This window comes from Argentina silus, assembly GCF_951799395.1.
Source record: "Argentina silus genome assembly, chromosome: 11".
NCBI classification, from domain to species: domain Eukaryota; kingdom Metazoa; phylum Chordata; class Actinopteri; order Argentiniformes; family Argentinidae; genus Argentina; species Argentina silus.
In genome coordinates this window covers 323,923-347,593 of record NC_139665.1, presented here as the reverse complement: position 1 = coordinate 347,593, position 23,671 = coordinate 323,923, and the positions used below count along the sequence as shown (strand labels likewise).

The 23,671-nt window shown below is 48.9% G+C and overlaps 1 protein-coding gene across 1 annotated transcript in view; it reads left to right on the top strand.

Annotated features, from left to right (window-relative positions):
- The window catches only part of akap9 (A kinase (PRKA) anchor protein 9), a 75,470-nt gene that overhangs the window by 30,661 nt on the left and 21,138 nt on the right, over nucleotides 1–23,671 (top strand). The window contains exons 18-27 of the mRNA XM_083680511.1: nucleotides 1,214–1,492; nucleotides 5,544–5,695; nucleotides 6,069–6,286; nucleotides 9,313–9,530; nucleotides 14,871–15,033; nucleotides 19,263–19,357; nucleotides 19,668–19,785; nucleotides 21,122–21,160; nucleotides 22,324–22,556; nucleotides 22,909–23,028. Of these exons, the coding sequence (XP_083536637.1) occupies nucleotides 1,214–1,492; nucleotides 5,544–5,695; nucleotides 6,069–6,286; nucleotides 9,313–9,530; nucleotides 14,871–15,033; nucleotides 19,263–19,357; nucleotides 19,668–19,785; nucleotides 21,122–21,160; nucleotides 22,324–22,556; nucleotides 22,909–23,028 (1,635 nt within the window). The remainder of the gene's footprint in view (nucleotides 1–1,213; nucleotides 1,493–5,543; nucleotides 5,696–6,068; nucleotides 6,287–9,312; nucleotides 9,531–14,870; nucleotides 15,034–19,262; nucleotides 19,358–19,667; nucleotides 19,786–21,121; nucleotides 21,161–22,323; nucleotides 22,557–22,908; nucleotides 23,029–23,671) is intronic.

The window sequence follows — 23,671 nt, the reverse complement described above, 5'->3', positions numbered from 1 at the left end:
TCTATTATTATAAAGTGTTGATGGGTGGTAGGTCATAAAGGTATGAATGGTATTATTCATTAAATTCATGCAATAGTATACAGGCAGGCTAACCTACTAGTATACAACAGGCTAACCTACTAGTATACAACAGGCTAACCTACTAGTATACAACAGGCTAACCTACTAGTATACAACAGGCAGGCTAACCTACTAGTATACAACAGGCAGGCTAACCTACTAGTATACAACAGGCTAACCTACTAGTATACAACAGGCTAACCTACTAGTATACAACAGGCTAACCTACTAGTATACAACAGGCAGGCTAACCTACTAGTATACAACAGGCTAACCTACTAGTATACAACAGGCTAACCTACTAGTATACAACAGGCAGGCTAACCTACTAGTATACAACAGGCTAACCTACTAGTATACAACAGGCTAACCTACTAGTATACAACAGGCAGGCTAACCTACTAGTATACAACAGGCAGGCTAACCTACTAGTATACAACAGGCTAACCTACTAGTATACAACAGGCAGGCTAACCTACTAGTATACAACAGGCAGGCTAACCTACTAGTATACAACAGGCTAACCTACTAGTATACAACAGGCAGGCTAACCTACTAGTATACAACAGGCAGGCTAACCTACTAGTATACAACAGGCTAACCTACTAGTATACAACAGGCTAACCTACTAGTATACAACAGGCAGGCTAACCTACTAGTATACAACAGGCTAACCTACTAGTATACAACAGGCTAACCTACTAGTATACAACAGGCTAACCTACTAGTATACAACAGGCTAACCTACTAGTATACAACAGGCTAACCTACTAGTATACAACAGGCAGGCTAACCTACTAGTTGTCAACATACCGTCACGTTTTATTGAAAATCTTTTCAGGAACACCAGGGGAGGCTGGGGGAGGTAGAACACCAGGGGAGGCTGGGGGAGGTAGAACACCAGGGGAGGCTGGGGGAGGTAGAACACCAGGGGAGGCTGGTGGAGGTAGAACACCAGGGGAGGCTGATGGAGGTAGAACACCAGGGGAGGCTGGTGGAGGTAGAAATCGGAGGATGGGCTGATTCCATTCCATGTATTACAATGAGCCTGTCCTCCACCAGCCTTCCCTGTATTGAACCTCTTATTCTCTTTAACGTATGTCCCAGGTCATAGTTCAGATGTCTCTCTAACATTCCTCTGCGTCTCTCCCAGGTCATAGTTCAGATGTCGGTGGAGTTCGCCCAGCAGAGTGAGCTTGCCCGCATCACTAAGCAGGCCAGAGAGACCTCCTCCGCCATGCAGACCCAGTGGGAGGAGGAAGAGGAGGAGGAGAGGGAGGAAGAGGAGTCGACGCCCAGGGCCTCGCCCACCGAAGGGGTCTCTCTGGAGGAGAAGAGGGAGAAGGAGAGGGAGAGAGAGCTGGAGGAGCGAACGGAGGAACTCCACCAGCTGAGAGAGCAGCTTCGGTGTTCGGGACGGAGGTCTGACCAGGTTGGTATTTGAGGCGAACGCTGCATCCTGGTGTACTCTGTTGCCTGCGGCAACGTGTGTGAGCTACAGAGGCTGTATGGTCCATCAGGTCGTCCCCAGGATGTCAGAACAGCGTGGCGCTGGATCGCATTATCAAAACCCCACTCACGTTTATTCATGTCAAAATGCGGAAAACATACTGAATTCACTGAGGAACATCATAACGCTTTCGCTTTCGTTTTTAACAACGATGTTGTTGGCGATCAAAGATAGTTAGGGTTAGGGTTAACCCTGTTAGGGTTAGGGTTAGGGTTAGGGTTAACCCTGTTAGGGTTAGGGTTAGGGTTAACCCTGTTAGGGTTAGGGTTAGGGTTAACCCTCCCAGACATGAAGGCTTTTATCACTGAGTCAGCAGGATGTTGGTGATCAGTTGCCAGGATGTTGGTGATCAGTCAAGTTTCAAGTTTATTGTTACGTCTCAAACACGAGTGCAGGGAGGAACATTCTTGGGCTCGGTTCCTTGACAATGCAGCATCTAATACAAATAATACAAATAATACAAATAATACAAATACGCAGTAGTGCAATGAGGTAGGGACAAGACAATAAGTGACATAGTACAGTATAAGTTGGCAGGATGTTGGTGATCAGTTGGCAGTAAATGATTCATTCTGGATTCAGATGATGTTCAGATGATGTTCAGATGATGTTCAGATGATGTTGTGTTTATTCTCAACACTGTCAGCCTGGCAGATTTACTCCCAGGGTTCACTGCAGGTATTGACATGTTCTAATATGAGAGAATAAATAACACAAATCATATATGAGCACCTTCTGGTAACATGTTAGGATGAGCCCTACCCAGAGCCCTACCCAGAGCCCTACCCAGAGCCCTACCCAGAGCCCTACCCAGAGCCCTACCCAGAGCCCTACCCAGAGCCCTACCCAGAGCCCTAGACCAGAGCCCTAGACCAGAGCCCTACCCAGAGCCCTAGACCAGAGCCCTACCCAGAGCCCTACCCAGAGCCCTACCCAGAGCCTTAGACCAGAGCCCTACCCAGAGCCCTACCCAGAGCCTTAGACCAGAGCCCTAGACCAGAGCCCTACCCAGAGCCCTACCCAGAGCCCTAGACCAGAGCCCTACCCAGAGCCCTAGACCAGAGCCCTACCCAGAGCCCTACCCAGAGTTCGTGTCTTTGAGGCATTGATGCTGGTTTTGATATTGATGTGTTTGAAAGGTAATTGTGTGGAAGTGAAAGTCAGTCATTGTGTGTGACTGAATCACGTGCACACTAGAAAGCAACACACAAGACACTGACCTGACACGCTCAGGACTGATACTGTAGAATACTGAAATACCACCCAAACTCTCACACACTCTCTCTCTCTCTCTCTCTCTCTGTCTCTCTGTCTCTCTCTCTCTCTCCCTCCCTCTCTCTCTCTCTCTGTCTCTCTGTCTCTGTCTCTCTCTCTCTCCCTCCCTCTCCCTCTCTCTCTCTCTCTCTCTGTCTCTCTGTCTCTCTCCCTCTCTCTCTCTCTGTCTCTCTCTCTCTCTCTCTGTCTCTCTGTGTGTGTGTCTCTCTCTCTCTCTCTCTCTCTCTCTCTCTCTGTCTCTCTGTGTGTGTGTCTCTCTCTCTCTCTCTCCCTCTCTCTCTCTCTCTCTCTCTCTGTCTCTCTGTGTGTGTGTCTCTCTCTCTCTGTCTCTGTCTCTCTGTCTCTCTCCCTCTCTCTCTCTGTCTCTCTCTCTCTCTCTCTCTCTCTCTCTCTCTCTGTGTCTCTCTGTCTCTCTGTGTGTGTGTCTCTCTCTCTCTCTCTCTCTCTCTGTCTCTCTCTCTCTCTCTCTCTCTCTCACAGCCTCTTCCTCTGCCAGGCTTATCACAAGACATTTATTGCATGATCAGGCCTTAGTCTAATGATGACCATGTCTGTCAGGTCAGATATTCCTCCTCCTCCTCCTCCTCCTCACACTAAACTGAAAGTAATTCACTATTGTTAAAGATGCCCCAGCAAGTCCCTTCACTTCAATTTGGCTAATTGAGTTTTAAGGGCCTCGAACTTGCGACCTCTGACTTGCCAACAAATATGACCGTCTCCTCAAATACCCGATAAACCAGCTCCACTAACCAAAAGCTAGCGAATGGACGGCGCGGGTACTTGAAGTTGAGGAGTGAGTTTCTCATCTCAACTCGGTTATGACCAAACTGCCATCTTCTGAGGCAGCATGTCACTTCTACTCATTCTGTTTCTATGTTCTAACCCTCCTGACCAGTAGTAGCAGTGGTATTAGTAGAGGACTAGTGTTGTTGATGACAGAGGTCGCCTGGCCAGCTGATATGAATGCTGCTGTATGTTGTAGGTTTAGAGGACGTGTTGTATGTTGTATGTTAAGGTTTAAAGGGATGGTTGTCTGTCCCTGTCCATAGACTCCTTTCAGGTTAGGAACCAAATATGTGACTTCATAATTTGGGTGAACTGTCCCTTTAAGGAGGGTTAGGGTTAGAGGAGAGGGAGGGTTAGAGGAGAGGGAGGGTTAGGGTTAGAGGAGAGGGAGGGTTAGAGGAGAGGGAGGGTTAGGGTTAGAGGAGAGGGAGGGTTAGAGGAGAGGGAGGGTTAGGGTTAGAGGAGAGGGAGGGTTAGAGGAGAGGGAGGGTTAGGGTTAGAGGAGAGGGAGGGTTAGGGTTATAGGAGAGGGAGGGTCAGGGTTAGAGGAGAGGGAGGGTTAGAGGAGAGGGAGGGTTAGAGGAGAGGGAGGGTTAGGGTTAGAGGAGAGGGAGGGTTAGAGGAGAGGGAGGGTCAGGGTTAGAGGAGAGGGAGGGTTAGGGTTAGAGGAGAGGGAGGGTTAGAGGAGAGGGAGGGTCAGGGTTGGAGGAGAGGGAGGGTTAGAGGAGAGGGAGGGTCAGGGTTAGAGGAGAGGGAGGGTTAGGGTTAGAGGAGAGGGAGGGTCAGGGTTAGAGGAGAGGGAGGGTCAGGGTTGGAGGAGAGGGAGGGTTAGAGGAGAGGGAGGGTTAGAGGAGAGGGAGGGTTAGAGTTAGAGGAGAGGGAGGGTCAGGGTTGGAGGAGAGGGAGGGTTAGAGGAGAGGGAGGGTCAGGGTTGGAGGAGAGGGAGGGTTAGAGGAGAGGGAGGGTCAGGGTTGGAGGAGAGGGAGGGTTAGAGGAGAGGGAGGGTCAGGGTTGGAGGAGAGGGAGGGTTAGAGGAGAGGGAGGGTTAGAGGAGAGGGAGGGTCAGGGTTGGAGGAGAGGGAGGGTTAGAGGAGAGGGAGGGTCAGGGTTGGAGGAGAGGGAGGGTTAGAGGAGAGGGAGGGTCAGGGTTGGAGGAGAGGGAGGGTCAGGGTTAGAGGAGAGGCAGTAGTATGATAGAGAGTTTGCAGTATGATCTGGTGGGACTTTATATCTCGTTCAGATGTTAAACTTCATATTCAGTCTTATCAATGAAATGATGAAATGAACAGATTCAGACGAGATTTGTGTAGAAACCTGCACTCAGAGTGGACCTGAGTGAGTCAGTATTCAACCTGCACTCAGAGTGGACCTGAGTGAGTCAGTATTCAGTTCTACTTCCTCACCAGGAGGGGGCGCCGCTCCATACATCCATTCACTCAGGTGCACCTGTTGCCATAGCAGCACAAAGACACTAGTGTTTCCCTCTGTGGCGTCTCCATGGAAGTGTGTGTGTGTGTGTGTGTGTGTGTGTGTGTGTGTGTGTGTGTGTGTGTGTGTGTGTGTGTGTGTGTGTGTGTGTGTGTGTGTGTGTGTGTGTGTGTGTGTGTGTAGCTCTCTCCTGACTCTCTTTTATTAGTGGTTGTGCCTTCAGCTCCACTGGCCATCGCTGTCAGATGCTGTCAGGACACAGCGTGGAAGTGTGTGGGGGTGTGTGTGTTTGTGGAAGTGTGTGGGGGTGTGTGTGTTTGTGGAAGTGTGTGGGGGTGTGTGTGTTTGTGGAAGTGTGTGGGGGTGTGTGTGTTTGTGGAAGTGTGTGTTTGTGGAAGTGTGTGTTTGTCTGTGGAAGTGTGTGTGTGTAGAGGTTATAATGACCGGGCTGCTGTCTGTTCTGTCCCTCCTGCCTGTCCGTCAGCTCCAGAAGAGAGGAGAGGAGGAGGAAGGGAAGAGAGGAGAGGAGGAGGAAGGGAAGAGAGGAGAGGAGGAAAAGAGGGAGAAGTTCCTGGGAGGAAGACTTTCATTACCGGATGAAGGAGACTCTTCTTCTGATGTCATCACTACTGAGAGGTAAGATCTCAGTTATAGAAATGTCTTATTATTATTATTATTATTATTATTATTATTATTATGTGTTAAGGTTCTGTATCTTATATATTGCTGTAGATAGAAACTTCAGCACTTTAGTGTCATTTTGCTGCTCTGAAGCAGCATGTTGAGGTGAGTCTGATGAGGGAGTGTTGTGGTGTCAGAAGGTGCAGCAGATGGAGACGCTCCTCAAAGGCCCTGACAACGCTTCTCTGAAGGACCAGTCAAAGATGTGTCCTTTGGTTCTGTAAATGTACCATCTGTGGAACCAAAGCGCACACACACACACACACACACACACACACACACACACTCTCTGTCTCTCTCTGAGTCCTTCCTGCGTGTGTCTCCTCAGGAACCTCCTGCGCAGGGCCAACCAGAGTCTGCGTCAGGTGCTGTCTGACGTCCTGAAGACCACCGCAGCTGCTGAGGCCACCATTGGACGCCACGTCACCGGCCTGCTGGAGGCCACCAACAGGGGGCAGCACTCTGCGGCAGGAGCAGCCTCCTCCTCCTCCTCTCACAGACCCGCCTGGCAGAGGACAGCCACAGAACCCTTCAGCCTCTCAGGAGGTCAGTCCTGAAAGGGTTAACCTGTATGGTCTTTGTTTAACTCCTGTAGTGTCGAGGATGAATAAAGTCGCCCAAACTGTCAACATTCTAGAGTGCCAAGGGCGGCTTTATTTACCTTCACACATCAAAGAGTTGTTGGAGGTAAACACAACATCAAACACCCCACTGGGGAGTGTTCCGGAACTCTTTGGCAGTTGGTGAGTTAAATACCCTTCAAATGCATCCCTCCTTCCTTCATCCTTCCTTCCTCCCCTCCTTGAGGAGATCTCTGGTCTGACAGGACTGGTTGGTGTAAGTAGGGCAGTGAGAAGCTGCTGTGACCCATCCAGCTGTGTTAGATCTGAGGATGGATGGATGGATGGATGGATGGATGGTTAGATCTGAGACTGGATGGATGGAGGATGGATGGAGGATGGTTGGATGGATGGAGGATGGATGGATGGTTGGATGGATGGATGGATGGTTGGATGGTTGGATGGTTGGATGGTTGGAAGATGGATGGATGGTTGGATGGAGGATGGATGGATGGTTGGATGGATGGATGGATGGTTGGATGGTTGGATGGATGGTTGGAAGATGGATGGATGGTTGGATGGAGGATGGTTAGATCTGAGGATGGATGGATGGAGGATGGTTGGATGGATGGATGGATGGAGGATGGTTGGATGGATGGATGGTTGGCCTTCCAGAGTATTCAGACAGGAAAGTGTTAGATATTAAAGCAGTCATTGCTATGTGAACACAGCTGCTGGTAAAGCACTTGTTTGATCCTTTCACACGTCTCTGCTGACTGGCTCATTTCTAAACAACGGCCGCACTTTCCACCACAACTCATTTTTCACTGGATAAAAATGAGAAAATAATGCTAATTATTGTTTCAGTTTTGAAGTGGCCTGAGTTGAGAGATCAGAGACTCTGCTGACTCCATCTGGTGTTGAACCTGGTAGTGTTCTACTGCTGGATGACATCTTGGGGGCTGCCTGTCCTGTTCCATAAAGACAAGTAATAATTAGTTTTCGAGAGAGAGATGAAGGGAGAGGGAAGGAGGGAAACATGGGGGGGAAGAGGGGGAGGTGACAGGGAGAGAGAGAATGAGGGAGTACTGAACTGTCATTTTTGTTGTTTGTCTGAAATATCAGGTGTCATTTAATTAGAAGTGACATAAAACCAGTGGTGCCAGTCTAAACCAGTCTGGGAGGCACCTCCTCTGCTCCTCTCCTCTCCTCTCCTCTCCTCTGCCAGTGGCCTGTCTCTAATGGTGCAGTTGCTCCCTCTCCTAAGTGAGGCTCAGCTGCAGTCAGGCAGTAAGAGGATTACTGGTGTCCCTGGGGGCAGAACATTGGAATGTTTCAGCCCTGGGCATGTTCCCACGGAAACCATCTGGGCTGTCAGGACGAAGAGAGTGGGTCAGAAGAGTACCTGTCACTCAGGGTTAGGGTTAGGCAGGGTTAGGCAAGTTTAGGGGTTAGGGTTAGGCAGGGTTATGGTTAGGCAGAGTTAGGGTTATGGTTAGAGTTAGGGGTTGGGCAGAGTTAGGGATTAGTCAAGATTATGGTTAGAGTTAGGGTTATGCAGGGTTAGGGTTAGGCAGAGTTAGGGGTTATGCAGGGTTAGGGTTAGGCAGAGTTATGGTTAGAGTTAGGGGTTAGGCAGGGTTAGGGTTAGGCAGAAGTCAGGGTGTCAGAAGATCACCTGTCACTCACAGCCTCAGAGTCATGTGACAGTGTAGGAGTGACTCCACCCCCATCTCACTGATGATGACAGCTATTCTTAGTTCACCCTAGAATCTGATGAGTCACAGACTCGCTCCCTGCAGGACCTGCCGAGCTGCAATTAATCAATTACTGCATCATTCTTATGGAATGTTGATTCTCGTCGTCCTGCTGGGAAAACTGGAGATGAAATGAAACAGCAGCCACTGCTTAGTGAGGTGGAGTACTCAGACTGAACCCTGGATCACTGGAGTACTCAGACTGAACCCTGGATCACTGGAGTACTCAGACTGAACCCTGGATCACTGCAGTACACAGACTGAACCCTGGATCACTGCAGTACGCAGACTGAACCCTGGATCTGGACCGGTGTTGTCCCTGACCGTCACGAAGCCACGTCAACACACACCCACAACACACACCCACCCTTCCGTTTCTACTCCAGGCTTAGGGCCAGGCCAGCACTAGTCCGGGAGCCTCCTCCCCCCACAGACATCTGTCTGCACGACACACACACACACACACACACACACACACACACACACATTAATTATTGAGCTTCAGTTTCCTTCTAGTTAATTAAACAGTTCCCTTTTAATTATTTACATTTAATTACTTTGGTGTTTTGTCAGTTGAATAACCCAGAAAGAAGTTAATATGATCAGCACACACACACACACACACACACAATCCTTGAGCTGTGCTTTCTGTCGAGAGAGACAGAGAGAAGTCAGTGAGAATAGAGAGGCGTTGTGGAGATCAGGAGAGGGATGTTGTTGTGTGTGTGTGTGTGTGTGTGTGTGTGTGTGTGTGTGGGGGGGGGGGGGGTAGGGAGGCACCACCAGTCAGCTGGTTAGAGACTGTAGAACCTGCTTTCATGGGTTCCACTTCACGATGCTCATTATGCTCTGGTACCAGGGGAGGCTGGTGGAGGTAGAAATCGCAGGACGGGCTCATTGTAATGTATTGAATGGTGTTTGATCACGTGTTTGATACCATTCCTTATTCCATTCCATGCATTACAATGAGCCTGTCCTCTGATTTCTACCTCCACCAGCCTCCCCTGAAATACAGAACATGCATGTGTTTTTTCCTCCAATCCGTTTATCTTAAATCAAAATCTAATCACATTTTAATGATCATTTACACCATGTACAGGTACACTGATGACATGTACAGGTACACTGATGACATGTACAGGTACACTGATGACATGTACAGGTACACTGTGATGACGTGCTTTAGGGTAGCAACTCCCCAGCAACGCATAATCACAACAACCCTGATTGTCCTCCTTTCTGCTCCTACATCCAGATGTGGAGGGTTACCATGGCAGCGAGGCGGAGGCTGCGGAGGCCGTAGAGGCCGGTGTGGAGGACGTGAGTGTGTGGTCTGGGGGGACAGAGACGGACGAGGGCCTGGAGGTGTCCCAGGGGGCGGAGCTTAACGAGGAGCACCTGATGAACGTCAGCCAACGGCTGCAGGCCGCCGTGGAGAAGCTGCTGGTCGCCATCTCAGAGACGACCAATCAGGTAGGCCCATCTCAGAGACGGCCAATCAGGTAGGCCCATCTCAGAGACGGCCAATCAGGTAGGCCCATCTCAGAGACGACCAATCAGGTAGGCCCATCTCAGAGACGACCAATCAGGTAGGCCCATCTCAGAGATGACCAATCAGGTAGGCCCATCTCAGAGATGACCAATCAGGTAGGCCGCCCCACCGGCCACTTAAAGGGCCAGTAGGTGAATTAGAATTTGGGCTCCAGCAGATCAGATGAGCAGCGTTGTCCAACTGTGAGCAGAGATGATGGAGTAACTGAACACGCTCCCTTCACTCTGACTCACTTCTCCTCTCAACCCAACTTCCCACTGTGTGCAGTGAGGGGAGGAGAAAGTGTGTGTGTGTGTGTGTGTGTCTGTGTGTCTGTGTGTCTGTGTGTGTGTGTGTGTGTGTGTGTGTGTGTGTGTCTGTGTGTGTGTGCTCCATAAGAGACAGCTTCACTCAGCGGAGCTGAGCACAGTAGGAGCACTGCAACGTATCACACACACACATAACGTCGTCACAGTGTCAACAATACACAATGTATGTCACGGGTCAACCCCCCCCTAGGCTGCCTGAGTCTGCTACACAGCCACAGGGGAGATGAGACTGCAGAGATAACTGGCCTAGAACACACACACACACACACACACACACACACACACACACACACACACACACACACACACACACACAATACAGCTGGCTCATTCTCAGCGGTTGCCTATAGATACATTTGCATAGGGCTTTGTCTCCCCCCCAGCCTATTATAACTCAGCTGGACTCATAGCCCCTCCCTTCCCATAGCCCCTCCCTTCCCATAGCCCCTCCCTTCCCATAGCCCCTGCCCTCTCGGCCACCCATGCTCTGTGTGTGTGTGTGTGCGTGCGTGCGTGCGTGCGTGCGTGTGTGTGTGTGTGTGTAACCCATGCACAGTGTGTGTAACCCCCTCCCAGCCTTGGGACTCTTCCTACATGGTTCCATGTGTGTGTCCTACATTCCGGTGTTACTTCCAGTCTAATGGTTTTATCTTCTCTATAAAGCCGGTAGCTTAAAGGAGGAGTCAGGTCAGTCGTCACCATGGCGACGTCACTGAGGTCAGCATCACTCCATCCTTCCACTGAGACACACACAAGACGCTAACTTGAGCCTGCATCAGGTTGTCAACACACACACACACACACACACACACACACACACACAGACGGGCAGGCAGACAGGCGGGCGGACGGACAGACAGACAGGCAGGCGGGCAGACGGACACTCCGGCGGGCAGACAGTGTGTAGGTTCATGCAAAGATCTTAACTAGTGTACTCTGACCCACCAGACCAATAACTATTGTACTCTGACCCACCAGACCAATAACTATTGTACTCTGACCCACCAGGCCGGTAAAGTTTCCTTCAATCAACAGAGAAGCTCTCTGGAATGTTTACTAGGGTTAAACACCACTCAGAGACTGACTGCTGACTACACAAATCAATCAAAGTCTCCGTCTTCACGAGACCTTAATGGTTCACAGAATGGTTTTCCTGCCAGGATTGATTAGATGTGGCTTGCTGTTGAGTGATGCTGGATCGTTGGTTCCTGTCTGTATAATGGTGGATAACGAGCTGCTCAGGAATGTAACGAGTCCCGTTGGGTTTGTGAGTTATGAGCTGGAGAAGGTGTCACGATGTATCAGACACAGACACAGAGAGACAGACACAGAGAGACAGACACAGAGAGAGACACAGAGAGACAGACACAGAGAGATTTTAGGAAACCTGTCAGAATACCTCAGTCAGTTCAACTGCACCGAGAAGGAAGATAAATCTGGTTTGACAAGCTCCTGCGATAAGGGTGTGTGTGAGAGGGAGAGAGAGTGTGAGTGTGTGTGTGTGTGTGTGTGTGTGTTTGCATAGCTACCTGCCCCACTGCCCTGGGGGTTGAAGCCACGCCTACTCCCTCCCCCTTTCACTGAACAATATCCTGCCCATGCTATCGATGCCGGAAGCGAAAGAGAGAGAGAAACACTGAAACACTGGGACGCCGGGATTTAGTCCTCTGTTGCTTCTGTGCTTGTTTGTAGAGAGAAAGAAACAGAGCGAATGAATGAAAGAGTGACAATGAGAGGCTGCCTGCAGGAAGGAGAGAGAGAGACGCTTCTGTAGGGGCGAGTAAACAAAAGGTGTTTGGAAGCAGAGAACAGAGGGAGAGAGGGAGCTGAGATCACAGAGCGGAAGAGAGAGAGAGAGAGAGAGAGAGGGGTCTGTAGAGAGAGAGAGAGAGGGAGAGATTGACAGGGAGGGGTCTGTAGAGAGAGAGAGTGAGGGGAGGGGAGGGAAAGCTGACGATCGCACCACTGAGTTCACCCTCGGTTTGCTGCTTGTTGTGTAACTGTTAAGGGTGTGTGTGTGACAGTTAAGGAGGTCCTGGGAGGCTCTCCCCCCGGGTGTTGTTGCCGTGACAGCATGGGATCGTTAATGAGCTTCCAGGGGGAGTGAGGGAGGGAGGGAGGGAGTGTGAGTGGCGCTGAGTGCCAGGGTCACGCTGTGCTCAGAAACGAGAGAGAGAAAGAGAGAGAGAGAGAGAGAGAAAGCACTGATCTGGATTCTAAAGCTCACCCTCAGTGTCTACCCCCGAGGTCGTTCAGAGATCAGCCACAGGTGCAGATGTGACTCTCCGGCTGCAGAGGATTACTTTTGAACTTTGAATACCGGGAGTTCTGCCTGGACTTTCTCCTATCTGGACCTTCTCCTGCCTGGACCTTCTCCTGCCTGGACCTTCTCCTACCTGGACCTTCTCCTGCCTGGACCTTCTCCTGCCTGGACCTTCTCCTGCCTGGAAGCCCTCTGACATTGTTACTTCAGGACCTCTTCTTCAATACTGACCTGGGACCTGTTCTTCCACAGCAAAGCCACCATGTGGTTGGAGCGTCTCTGAGGTGTTTACCCAGGGCTCTGAGCGTGGCAGTGTCTCCGTAGAGACGGTTGCTTAGAGCCCTGCGTTGCCTCTCCCTCTGGGGGCTTTCTCTCTTGTGATTGGCCGCTGCCTCGTTAGCCATGCTGCTACCCAAACGCCTCAGGGCAGCATAGCCTCGTCTGACCTAAAGGAACACACACACACACACACACACACACACACACACACACACACACACAGCTCCAGCATGGACTCCTACCAGTCCTACTGGAACTCCAGCCTGCAGGGGGGTGCGTGGGTGGAGGGGGGGGATCAGGACGTGTATGAGGTGGAGTCCAGGGTGCCTCTGCCCCGACCCTTCCCCCTCTCTGCCACTCTGACAGAGAAGAACTCTGTGGTGGTGCAGACCCAGATCTCCCATGTCAAACACCGGACCAACGGACACCTGCTGAAGGTGATCTCTAAGATCTCCCTCCCTACGCCTCCCTACACCGTAAGTCTCTAAGATCTCCTTCCCTACGCCTCCCTACACCTCCCTACGCCTCCCTACACCTCCCTACGCCGTAAGTCTCTAAGACCTCCCTCCATACAACTCCCTACACCTCCCTACACCCTAAGTCTCTAAGACCTCCCTCCCTACACCTCCCTACACCCTAAGTCTCTAAGACCTCCCTCGCTATGCAGCCCTACACCGTAAGTCAACAGCTGACTGAAGACTGTCACAGTTTGACTCTGACAAAGTTTCGATTCAGTTTAATCAGGAAGTACTTTATATACATATCCCAGAGGGCCGGCTGTTTGGCGAGCGCTGAGCTAACGGCTGACTTGCTGCTCCTTGCTGAGTCTGTACACGCTTCCATGCACCTCTACCTCAGCTGTACATCCTACTATTAACTCATACTTTCAGCCTATTTGAAACTATCCTGGACACACGTACACTGCAGCGCTCACCTGCCACTTCTGTCCAGTGATTCCAGGAACAGTCGTCTGACATCAGTAGTCTGACATCAGTAGTCTGACATCAGTAGTCTGACATCAGTAGTCTGACATTAGTAGTCTGACATCAGTCGTCTGACATCAGTCGTCTGACATTAGTCGTCTGACATTAGTCGTCTGACATCAGTAGTCTGACATTAGTCGTCTGACATCAGTAGTCTGACATTAGTCGTCTGACATTAGTCGTCTGACATTAGTCGTCTGACATCAGTAGTCTGACATTAGTCGTCTGACATCAGTAGTCTGACATCAGTAGTCTGACATTAGTCGTCTGACATCAGTAGTCTGACATCAGTAGTCTGACATCAGTAGTCTGACATTAGTAGTCTGACATTAGTAGTCTGACATCAGTAGTCTGACATTAGTAGTCTGACATCAGTAGTCTGACATTAGTCGTCTGACAAACCATCGCATTTATTTTCACACATTTTCTGCTTTTCGTCTTTGCTTGTCCGTGGTTTTTTCAAGCACCAAACTGGCCCAGATGTGAGTGTGGAGCAGAGGATTAGGGGTAGTAACACATGCCAACTCAAGGCCGACTGGGTTCAAACACCACCTCTGACACTTTCACATTTTCACTGAACTTGTTATAACAGTTACAAAGAAGACCAGGAGTTCACAACTGACAAGCAGAAGATTCCTCTGACGGTAATAGAGGAAACATATTCTGGAGTTCATATAATATAAACATGTTTGGTCGTCATGGTTTCGAGCCACATGTTTGCTATGTTAGCAGTGAGGCTCAGAGGGTCAGTACCACTGTGTTGTGACCGACCAATGGCAGCCCAGGTTGGAAACCGGCCTCCGGTGCTTTCAAATTAGCCTCGCTGGACGGTGAGGGGTTAATGGTGCCTCAACTAGATCTGATGACTTCTGAAATACGGTTTTATTTGAATGAAAGTGAAAGGCTCTCCTCTACCAGCACCTGTTCAGGTGTTCCTCCTCCTCCTCCTCCTCCTCCTCTATCTCCTGTTCAGGTAGTCATGTGACAGAAGCTACAATGTCTGCGTGGTACGGTCACATGACCACCTGACTACTTCCTTGTTGTCATAATGCCCTTTGACTGTTGCTGCAGAAGAGATGGATATCTCTCCTCATAAAGGGTGTGGGTGTGGGTGTGGGAGAACTGTGCTCCTGAGTGTTTTATTGCACCAGGGTAACCTCTGAACCCAGAGTCTCGTCTCTCAGAAGGAAGTAAAGCGTGGGGACAGGAAGGCGTCTCCTTGGCCCGTGCTGGCAGCAGTAGCTGTTGCAGATGAGACACCGCTCCTCTCCCTCCCGCGCCTCACTTACATGGTTCTGATGTCGTCAGATAAACATATTTTGAAGACATGGTTTACAAACAACACAATTACCTTCTCTTTCTTCCCAGCTCAAGCTAGATTTTCACAATTAGACACTAACATGATTCCTGCCCCCCCCCCCCCCCCAGCTGGAGCATGCGCGTGTGACCCAGACGGAGCTGATGAGGGAGTCGTTCAGACACGGCCAGGAGATGGAGGAGCTGCTGCAGAGGCAGGAGGAGCTGCAGGAGAGGCTGGCAGAGGAGGCCCGCTCACGGCAGAGGCTGGCCCTGGAGCTGCACAGAGCAGAGGGTGAGGAGGAGGGGGAGAGGGTGGGGGTGGGGGAGGAGCAGGAGAGGGTGGGGGTGGGGGTGGGGGAGGGGGAGGGGGTCTGTGTTTGTTTGTGTGCATGTATGTGTGTGTGGGATGGGGTCAGACACAGGGGAGCGTGTGTTTGTGTTACATGTGTGTATGAAGGGAGGGCATTCTGGGTAAAGAGAGGGTCACTCTGAAAAGGTCAGGAGGTTTAGAGATCACAGTGAGATGGCCTACAGGCAGCTGATTTCCAGGAAGGAAGTGATTCAACTAAACCCCTTTGATATGAATTAACTTTTATATCCTGTCAACCTTAACCTTTGTTTTGTGTTTTTATGGTTTTCTATTTCTTTGACATTTGAGGTTTGATCTTGTAGTGGCTGGTACAGACATGTTCACCAGACTATTTACCTACCAAAACACACACTTTAAAAATCACACACAAAAACACATGAGCAGAGGTCATGTGACTGATGTAATCTGAAGCATGGTATTGGAGCAGTGACACTGTCAGCACAGCCGGGTCGCCATGGTAACGAGCATCCTCCTCGGTGTGGGGAGTGTGATGTCACATCCTTGTCAGTGACAGCTGACCAATGGCGTGATCAAATATTTACCATCAGGAGGTTCTCTTGACTCAAACCTCCAACTTATCAGACTCTCAGTAGTAGTTTCTACCTGTCTAACAAGTAGCTGATTAGGGTTATTTGGTGTTACTAGACATTTATGAGGTGTTTATTCTGTGTGTGTGTGTGTGTGTGTGTGTGTGTGTGTCGAGGGGATGGGTAGAAAGCAAACACTACACATTAGTGCCTAATTTCACTAAAAGAAAGTGTTACCGAAATGTCTGCAAAAATATTAAATCATGTACAGTATTATACTGTAGGTCTTCTATCAGGAATATAGATATACGTCATAATGTCGGCCTAACAAAGGAACGTAACAAGATTCCTTCAATGTTAATCACGACCATCTTGGTCACATGACTTGACCAGCAGTATTGAGTGTTTGTTTAAGAGCTTCTGAAGACGTCTGTGTCAGACCAGTCTGTGTCTAACCCTAACCCTTCTGAAGACGCCTGTCAGACCAGCCTGTGTCTAACCCTAACCCTTCTGAAGACGCCTGTCAGACCAGCCTGTGTCTAACCCTAACCCTTCTGAAGACGCCTGTCAGACCAGCCTGTGTCTAACCCTAACCCTTCTGAAGACGCCTGTCAGACCAGCCTGTGTCTAACCCTAACCCTTCTGAAGACGCCTGTCAGACCAGCCTGTGTCTCAGCAGAGTGTTGCTTTGCTGTCTTCAACCCAGCAGACGTGGAGCTGAATGAATTCCTTCTTTTGTCCCTCTGATGTCCCTGTATGTAGAGTGTGTGATGGTTCTGGGTGTGGTGGGAGAACTGGTTTCAGTTAACCCCAGAAACAGACCTGCGGTCTGACTGACACTATTAGTTCTTCCTTGCCACTGTTTTTCTCCCCTCTGGGGAGTTTTTTCCTTGGCTTGCTTTTTGGGTTTCTATGGTTTGGTGTTAGTTTATATTGTATTGTATTTATTGTTTATATTGCTTAGTGTTGTTCTTGTTGTAAAAAAAAAGCGCTATACAAATACATTAGATTGATCGATTGATGAGCCAGGCTCTGGGGAGTGTAATGATGTGTCCTGTTACACAAAGGAAGGTTTTCAACAGAGCAAGCATCAGGAATATAGGACATGGTGTACAGTATGGAGGCCAAGGGAGGCTTGTGGAGGTAGAAATCAGAGGATAGTAGTAATGTATGGAATGGAATGAGGAATGGTATCAAACACACGCGATTCATTCCATGTATTATAATGAGCCCATCCTCTGTTTTCTACCTCCACCACGTGTCACCGTGTGTGTCACCGTGATGTCATTGTGGAGTCTGGGCTAGACAGTGCCTTGACTGGGGCGGTAACTGACGTTTACTCCTCTGTAGAGGTTAGCCTACACTGTTGGCCATAACAGTTAGACCGTTTTCAGGGTTAGGGATAGTAGCCAAGTCTTAGTATAGCAGACAAATGATAAATTATGTTGGTGTGTGCGTGTGTGTGCGTGCACATGTGAACGAGAGAGACGGAAAGAGATCAGTCTGTATCAGGACTATGGTTAGTTATGGTTATGGTTAGTTATGGTTATGGTTATGGTTATGGTTAGTTATGGTTATGGTTATGGTTATGGTTAGTTATGGTTATGGTTAGTTATGCTTATGGTTATGGTTAGTTATGGTTATGGTTGGTTATGGTTAGTTTGCTTTGCAGCGTGATGGATGGAGCTCAGACGAGCCACAGACGAGCCACAGACGAGCCGTCCCTCTGAGGCTAACGGTCTCTGCGTGTCTCTGAGGTTCTACATGTAGAATGATGGGTTAGGGTAGGGGTAGGGGTAGGGTTAGGGTTAGAGGGTTAGGGTTAGGTCTCTGCGAGTCTCTGAGGTTCTACATGTAGAATGATGGGTTAGGGTAGGGTTAGAGGGTTAGGGTTAGGGTAGGGTTAGAGGGTTAGGGTTAGGTCTCTGTGTGTCTCGGAGGTTCTACATGTAGAATGATGGGTTAGGGTTAGGGGTAGGGGTAGGGTTAGGGTTAGGTCTCTGCGAGTCTCTGAGGTTCTACATGTAGAATGATGGGTTAGGGTTAGAGGGTTAGAGGGTTAGAGGGTTAGAGGGTTAGAGGGTTAGGGTTAGGGTTAGGGTTAGGGTAGGGGTAGGGTTAGAGGGGTAGGGGTAGGGTTAGGGTTAGAGGGTTAGGGTTAGGTCTCTGCGAGTCTCTGAGGTTCTACATGTAGAATGATGCCTGTCACTACAAGTGCTCTGTTCTCATTAGCATAATTCCAAAATCAGGTCATCCTGTGACATTCTCCCCGTAGAACAGAACGTTCCCAGACACGTCTCCTTTAACTGACAACGTAGAAGTGATGTAACACTCCAGGGGAGGCTGGTGGAGGTAGAAATCGGAGGACGGGCTCACGTGTTTGATACCATTCCTCATTCCGTTCTGTGCATTGATGCAATGAGCCGGTCCTCTGATTTCTACCTCCACCAAGACAGTGGGGGGGGGGGGGGGGGGTAGACTTAGCTGTGAAGCACTGGGCCATGTCCTGAAAGTCAGTCTGATCATCTGTTAGATGGAGGGGTTAGTTGTGATGATGACTCTGGTGGAGAGAGGAGGAAGGCAGAGCCAGGATGAAGGTCTGGTGGACAGCCAAGCGCTCACCTGGTCATGTGACGGCTGTATTTCCTGATTATAATGTTAGAGTTATAGTTTTTTCAGCCCCATATCAGTGTATTAAACTCCAGGCACCACAGTGATGAATTAATAGTGTTTCCAAAAGGCTGTGCTTTTCCATGTTTGTTCTAGTTAAATACCTCCTGGTGATTCATTCATAACTGAACAGAGCCTTGCGTTGTGGCTGTTTCAGAGATGATAACTAAACTAGCAGTTATGTTTGCTTTGGTTGATTTGTTCCAATTTATTCATTCAACTACGAACCAGCTTTCCTACCTACCATTCCTCATTCCATTCCATGCATTACAATGAGCTTGTCCTCTGATTTCTACCTCCGCCAGCCTCCCCTGTTGGGAGCATAGGTAGCGTGCGACCCTGTCTCTGAAGCGTGTTGAGTGGTCTCTGGCCTGTGGTCTCTGGCCTGTGGTCTCTGGCCTGTGGTCTCTGGCCTGTGACGGGCTGCAGCGGCGTGTGTGCTTGGTGATCTGAGAGGATCCGTGGCGTCACAGATGGTCATTGAAGCAGCCGTCTGCTGGACCCTCTGGAGCAAACTGGGTCAGAGATCCCCCCGCGGCTCTGTGTTTGTTTGTTTGTTTGTATCTGAATGTGCGTGTGTGCGCGCGCGTGCGTGCGTGCGTGTGTGTGTGCGTGAGTGTGTGTGTGTGTGTGTGCGCGGCTCTCTTATTTGCATGTATTTGTGTGTGCTCATGTAAAGGGTTCAGTACACATCCGTCTGTGTTTCCAAGGTGTCCTGGTCTGAACCCGAGGCTCCTGTGTGGTCCAGTGAGATAAGAAACATTAACATTTCATCATGAACCAGAGAGTTTTACACTTCAGACAAAATTGTAAAAAATTGGCAACAAAAATCTTGTAGCATGTCTTTGTGTGTGTCTGCATTTGTAGATCTGTTCAACTGTCTCTTAAGTAAACTTTCGCCCCCCTCCCCCCCTGCCCCTGCCCCCCCTGCCCCCTGCCCCCGCCCCCCTCCAGGTGTGATAGATGGGTATACAGATGAACGGGCGGCGTTGGAGGAGCAGGTGCGTCAGAAGGTGGAGCTTCACCTGAGCCTGGAGCAGGAGCTGCAGGTGAGACTACAGGCCACGCCCCCTCAGACACGCCCCGCTCCCTGGTATTTAACATAGAAATGAAGTCCACAAAATTGAAATAAAATATTAAATAAAAACATTAAAATATGTGACGAAAGGAACTCCCAAACCACTGTCATTGTGTCTGAGTGACTCCAGCCTCCTCCAGGGCCGTGCCTCGCTCCAGCCTCCCTTAGTCATTCTACAACCCGATTGGTGGGAATTTAGTGGTTCTGTGTAAAATCTGTGATTTGATTGGATAGTAGCGTGTTCGCCCGCCCACCTGATTGAAACCGATTGGCCCACGCAGGTGACGAGCAGCCGGCTCCACGAACTGGAGCATGAGAGGCAGGAGATGCAGCAGGAGCGCGAGCTGTTGTCACGGCAACAGGACGCCATGAGGGAGGACGCCGCCCCGCGTGAGCTGCGTACGTATCCCAGAATGCCCTGGGGGAGGAGGGGGGACAGAGTGAACGCCTGTCAACAAATCAAGTGTAGATCTTCGAAAACAGATTAACTGGCGTTAGGTTTTTACAGTATTTTCTGTAATAGGAAGAAAATGGCTAACACCTTTACAGCAGTGCATAATGCATTTGTAAGTGACATTTATTTAAGTTTAAGTTATTTAAATTACTTATTTGTATAAGTTACTTATTGTATACTGAGTTATATTTAAGTTGCTTATTAGTTTAAGTTACCTATTACATACTTACTGTACTTATATTTAAGTAATTTACAGTACCAGTCAAAAGTTTGGACACACCTTCTCATTCAATGGTTTTCCTTTATTTTTATTATTTTCTACCTTGTAGATTAATATTGAAGTCATCAAAACTATGAAGGAACACATATGGAATTATGGGCGAGGTGTGTCCAAACTTTTGACTGGTACTGTAAGTTTGTTACATACATGTTGACACACCTCAGCCAAAGGTTCATTAACCTTCAGTCACCATCATCACCAGACAGTAAAACAATGACAAGAACAGACTTTAGGATCATATAAAGGTTACTGGAAATGTCAGATGCCTGTCAAGTGACAACAGAGACCTATTGATCTGTGCTTATGACCTCACTTCCCCTGAGAGTGGGCGGAGGGCAGGATGAGTCTGCGTTTCGACACAAGGCTTCAGGATCTGATTCTGTTTGATTCTGTTTGTGACTCATCAACATCATCAGAGTATGTCAGCTCCAGCTGGTCATTGTGACAGTATCATCTTCTCATCAATGCTGTTTTCATATTATATCAGAATCACTTTTAATCAGTGAATTTGTTTCTTGAAATATTATTCATAATGCTAGTCTATCCCCAATTCATTCACTTGAAGTACATTCTTCAGTCTGTGACTGTTGTTATGAAGTTTTATAATTGATAACTGTTTGTTGCCCTCCCTGAACTGGTTGGAACCAGTTTAAACCTGACCAGGACAGGCCAGGGTTATCAGAGTTTTAAGCTAATGTTGCATTGCTTCCAGTGTTCTAGTTCAAGGTGTTCCCTAGGTTTGTCTTCCGGTAAGTATTGACCATATAAGGTCATGATTTAAACGTACAGATGGCCATCTTAGGAACACCTGACACGCTCTTCCTCACGGCATTGGCTCAACCATCCTTTGCCGACACAGCTTTAACTAATCCCACGGCAGAGCCAGTGAGGCCACACCCTCTCATCTCCACCTCTTGCATCCCTTTCTCCTCGAGACTTTTTCTATTTTATGATAAAACAAAGAGCATGTTGAATTACTGTGCTTTCTTACTCTCCTGTAGGCCTAGTTGAAGCTGCAGTGGGTGCAGCTCCTGAAGCAGGTGTGTCACATCGGGCATGGCCACATCTATGTTCCTTTATTGTCTTTAGTGATCAGCACCAATATATCTCTTTTTTAAGCCGAGTCCTGCAACTCACCACAGAACGCTTGGAGCTTGCTTGCTTTGGGCTCACTCACTCACTCACTCACTCACTCACTAACTGTTGCTTCAGCGTTTTGTTTCGATCCACTTTTCTGTGTTATGGTACGTCATGGTTCTGTCTTTTGGGTCAACGTGCACATTCTGTTTTTATTTTTTTAGCATGATTGAATGAATCTGGTTTAATACTGTATGCCAAATTATATTTCAAGACATTTATGCTGACATGTCTTGGTGTTTTGTCCAAATGAGTTTTGTAAACACTAACCTGGTCTCACATTGTCCGTGTTATGTTACTGTTATGTTATGTTACATGTTACTGTAACATCATGACAATGTTCCATACCTTTGAGGCAACAAGATGATTGCTCAATCAACCCCCCCCCCCTGCCTGTTGATCGTATGGGGCATGGTTAAATCATGGTTAAATTGCACTTCTGTCTCAGCTGTCTGTCCTTGGTCTGTTATTTACACCCTTCTCCTGTTGCACTAACACCCTGGGGTTTGATCTGGTTGGTGAAGCAGTGTTGGGTGTTGGTTGGTTCGCTGTGGGCAGTGGATGATACAGGGAGAATGTTGGGGGTGTGTGGTGGAAAGGTACTGGGGGAGATTGTCTGTTACAAACATCATGCTGAGATGGAGGGATGGAATGGCTTTGATTATTGAGTTGTATTGATTATTGAGTTGTATTGATTATTGAGTTGTATTGATTATTGAGTTGTATTGCACCACAGTAGAGCAGCTGCTTTGATGTCACGTGACTGAAAGCAGCCGTCTTATTGGCCCTGACATGGTTTAAAAAGTGACGTGATGCTTTATAGAAGCAGTCCTGACCGTCCAAAAGTGGCAAAATACAATGGAACGTAAATAAATAAATAAAACAATAATTAGAATGGTGAGTGAAAAAGAGCGTTTTTGGATTATCATCTGTCCCTGAACCATTCCTCCATCCTGGCATCCTGTCTGGGAAACGACCTGAATCACATACAGACATTAGACCGACCCCTCCCGCAGAGTGACTGTATCTAATGCCTTTCCTCCACCCCCGTTCCCCCCTCCCCCAGACCTGCTGGAGGAGACGGAGAAGCTGATGAAGGAGAAGGTGGAGGTACAGCGTCAGGCGGAGAAGGAGAGCCACGCCCTCCTGAAGCAGGTGAAGGTGCTGGAGGCGGAGCTGGAGGAGCAGGTGAACATGGTCATCGAGCTGGAGCACGCCCAGAAGGCCGAGGGCGGGGACCTGAGGCAGCAGATCCAGGCTCTGGAGAAACAGCTGGAGAAGAACAGGAGGTTCCTGGATGTAAGAGGGATGGAGGAGGGTAGGGAGGGAGGGAGGAGGGGAGGGTGAAGGAGAGGATTAGAATGTATGGTTGAATTGACATTACATATGTACACACTCTGAGTAGTGTATAAAAACACTTAATCAGTCATTCATTAGTGTCCTGGTGAGTTAACCTCCATGCAAGGTTGCATTTATTAACTCTGACACGTAAGGTCGTTGGTACTGATTCAGGATTGGTTCAGGATTCCATTCCATTGTCTTATTTTCTGCCTCAATGTTCTGTTCCATCAGACACTGCCTCCTCAATGTTAGTATTTCCTGTTGCTTCTCTCCTTTTTAAAGTTCTCGCTCTCTCTCTTTCCACCCACAGGAGCAGGCCATCGACCGGGAACATGAGAGAGACGTCTTCCAGCAGGAGATCCTGACTCTGGAGCAGCAGCTGAAGAACCCTCAGAAGCAGCAGAGTGGTGGAGAACAGAGAAGCAGAGAGGTAACAATAACTACAGAGGGCCTGGTCTGAGTGGCCTAACCCTAACCCTAGGAGAGGAGACACCACAGATCTATCCAGACTAGAGCTGCTAGTCTGAGTGGCCTAACCCTAACCCTAACCCTAGGAGAGGAGACACCACAGATCTATACAGACTAGAGCTGCTAGTCTGAGTGGCCTAACCCTAACCCTAACCCTAACCCTAGGAGAGGAGACACCACAGATCTATACAGACTAGAGCTGCTAGTCTGAGTGGCCTAACCCTAACCCTAACCCTAACCCTAGGAGAGGAGAAGCAGAGAGGTAGCAGTAACTGCAGAGGGCCCAACATGTGACCCTGAGGGACCCCCCAGCAGGTTTCTCTCTCTATTGTTCTCTGACAATGGGAGAGGCCGTAACGTAGATGCTCCACTAGTGATAATGGTTGTTGTGGCTGTGAACATGGGGCTCGGTGTCACTCTGAACAATAGCAAGGTAAAATGACCTGCGCTCGCCTGAATACGATCCCAGAGTAGACAAACTGGAAGAGGAACACGTGATTTGGTAGAAGATTCTGTGCTGGTTCTGTTTTTTTTTTTGGCCATGGGGATTTTTGTTCGATAGTGTTAGTTTTGATGGGACTTTTTGTAGAGGCGAGACCAAAGGC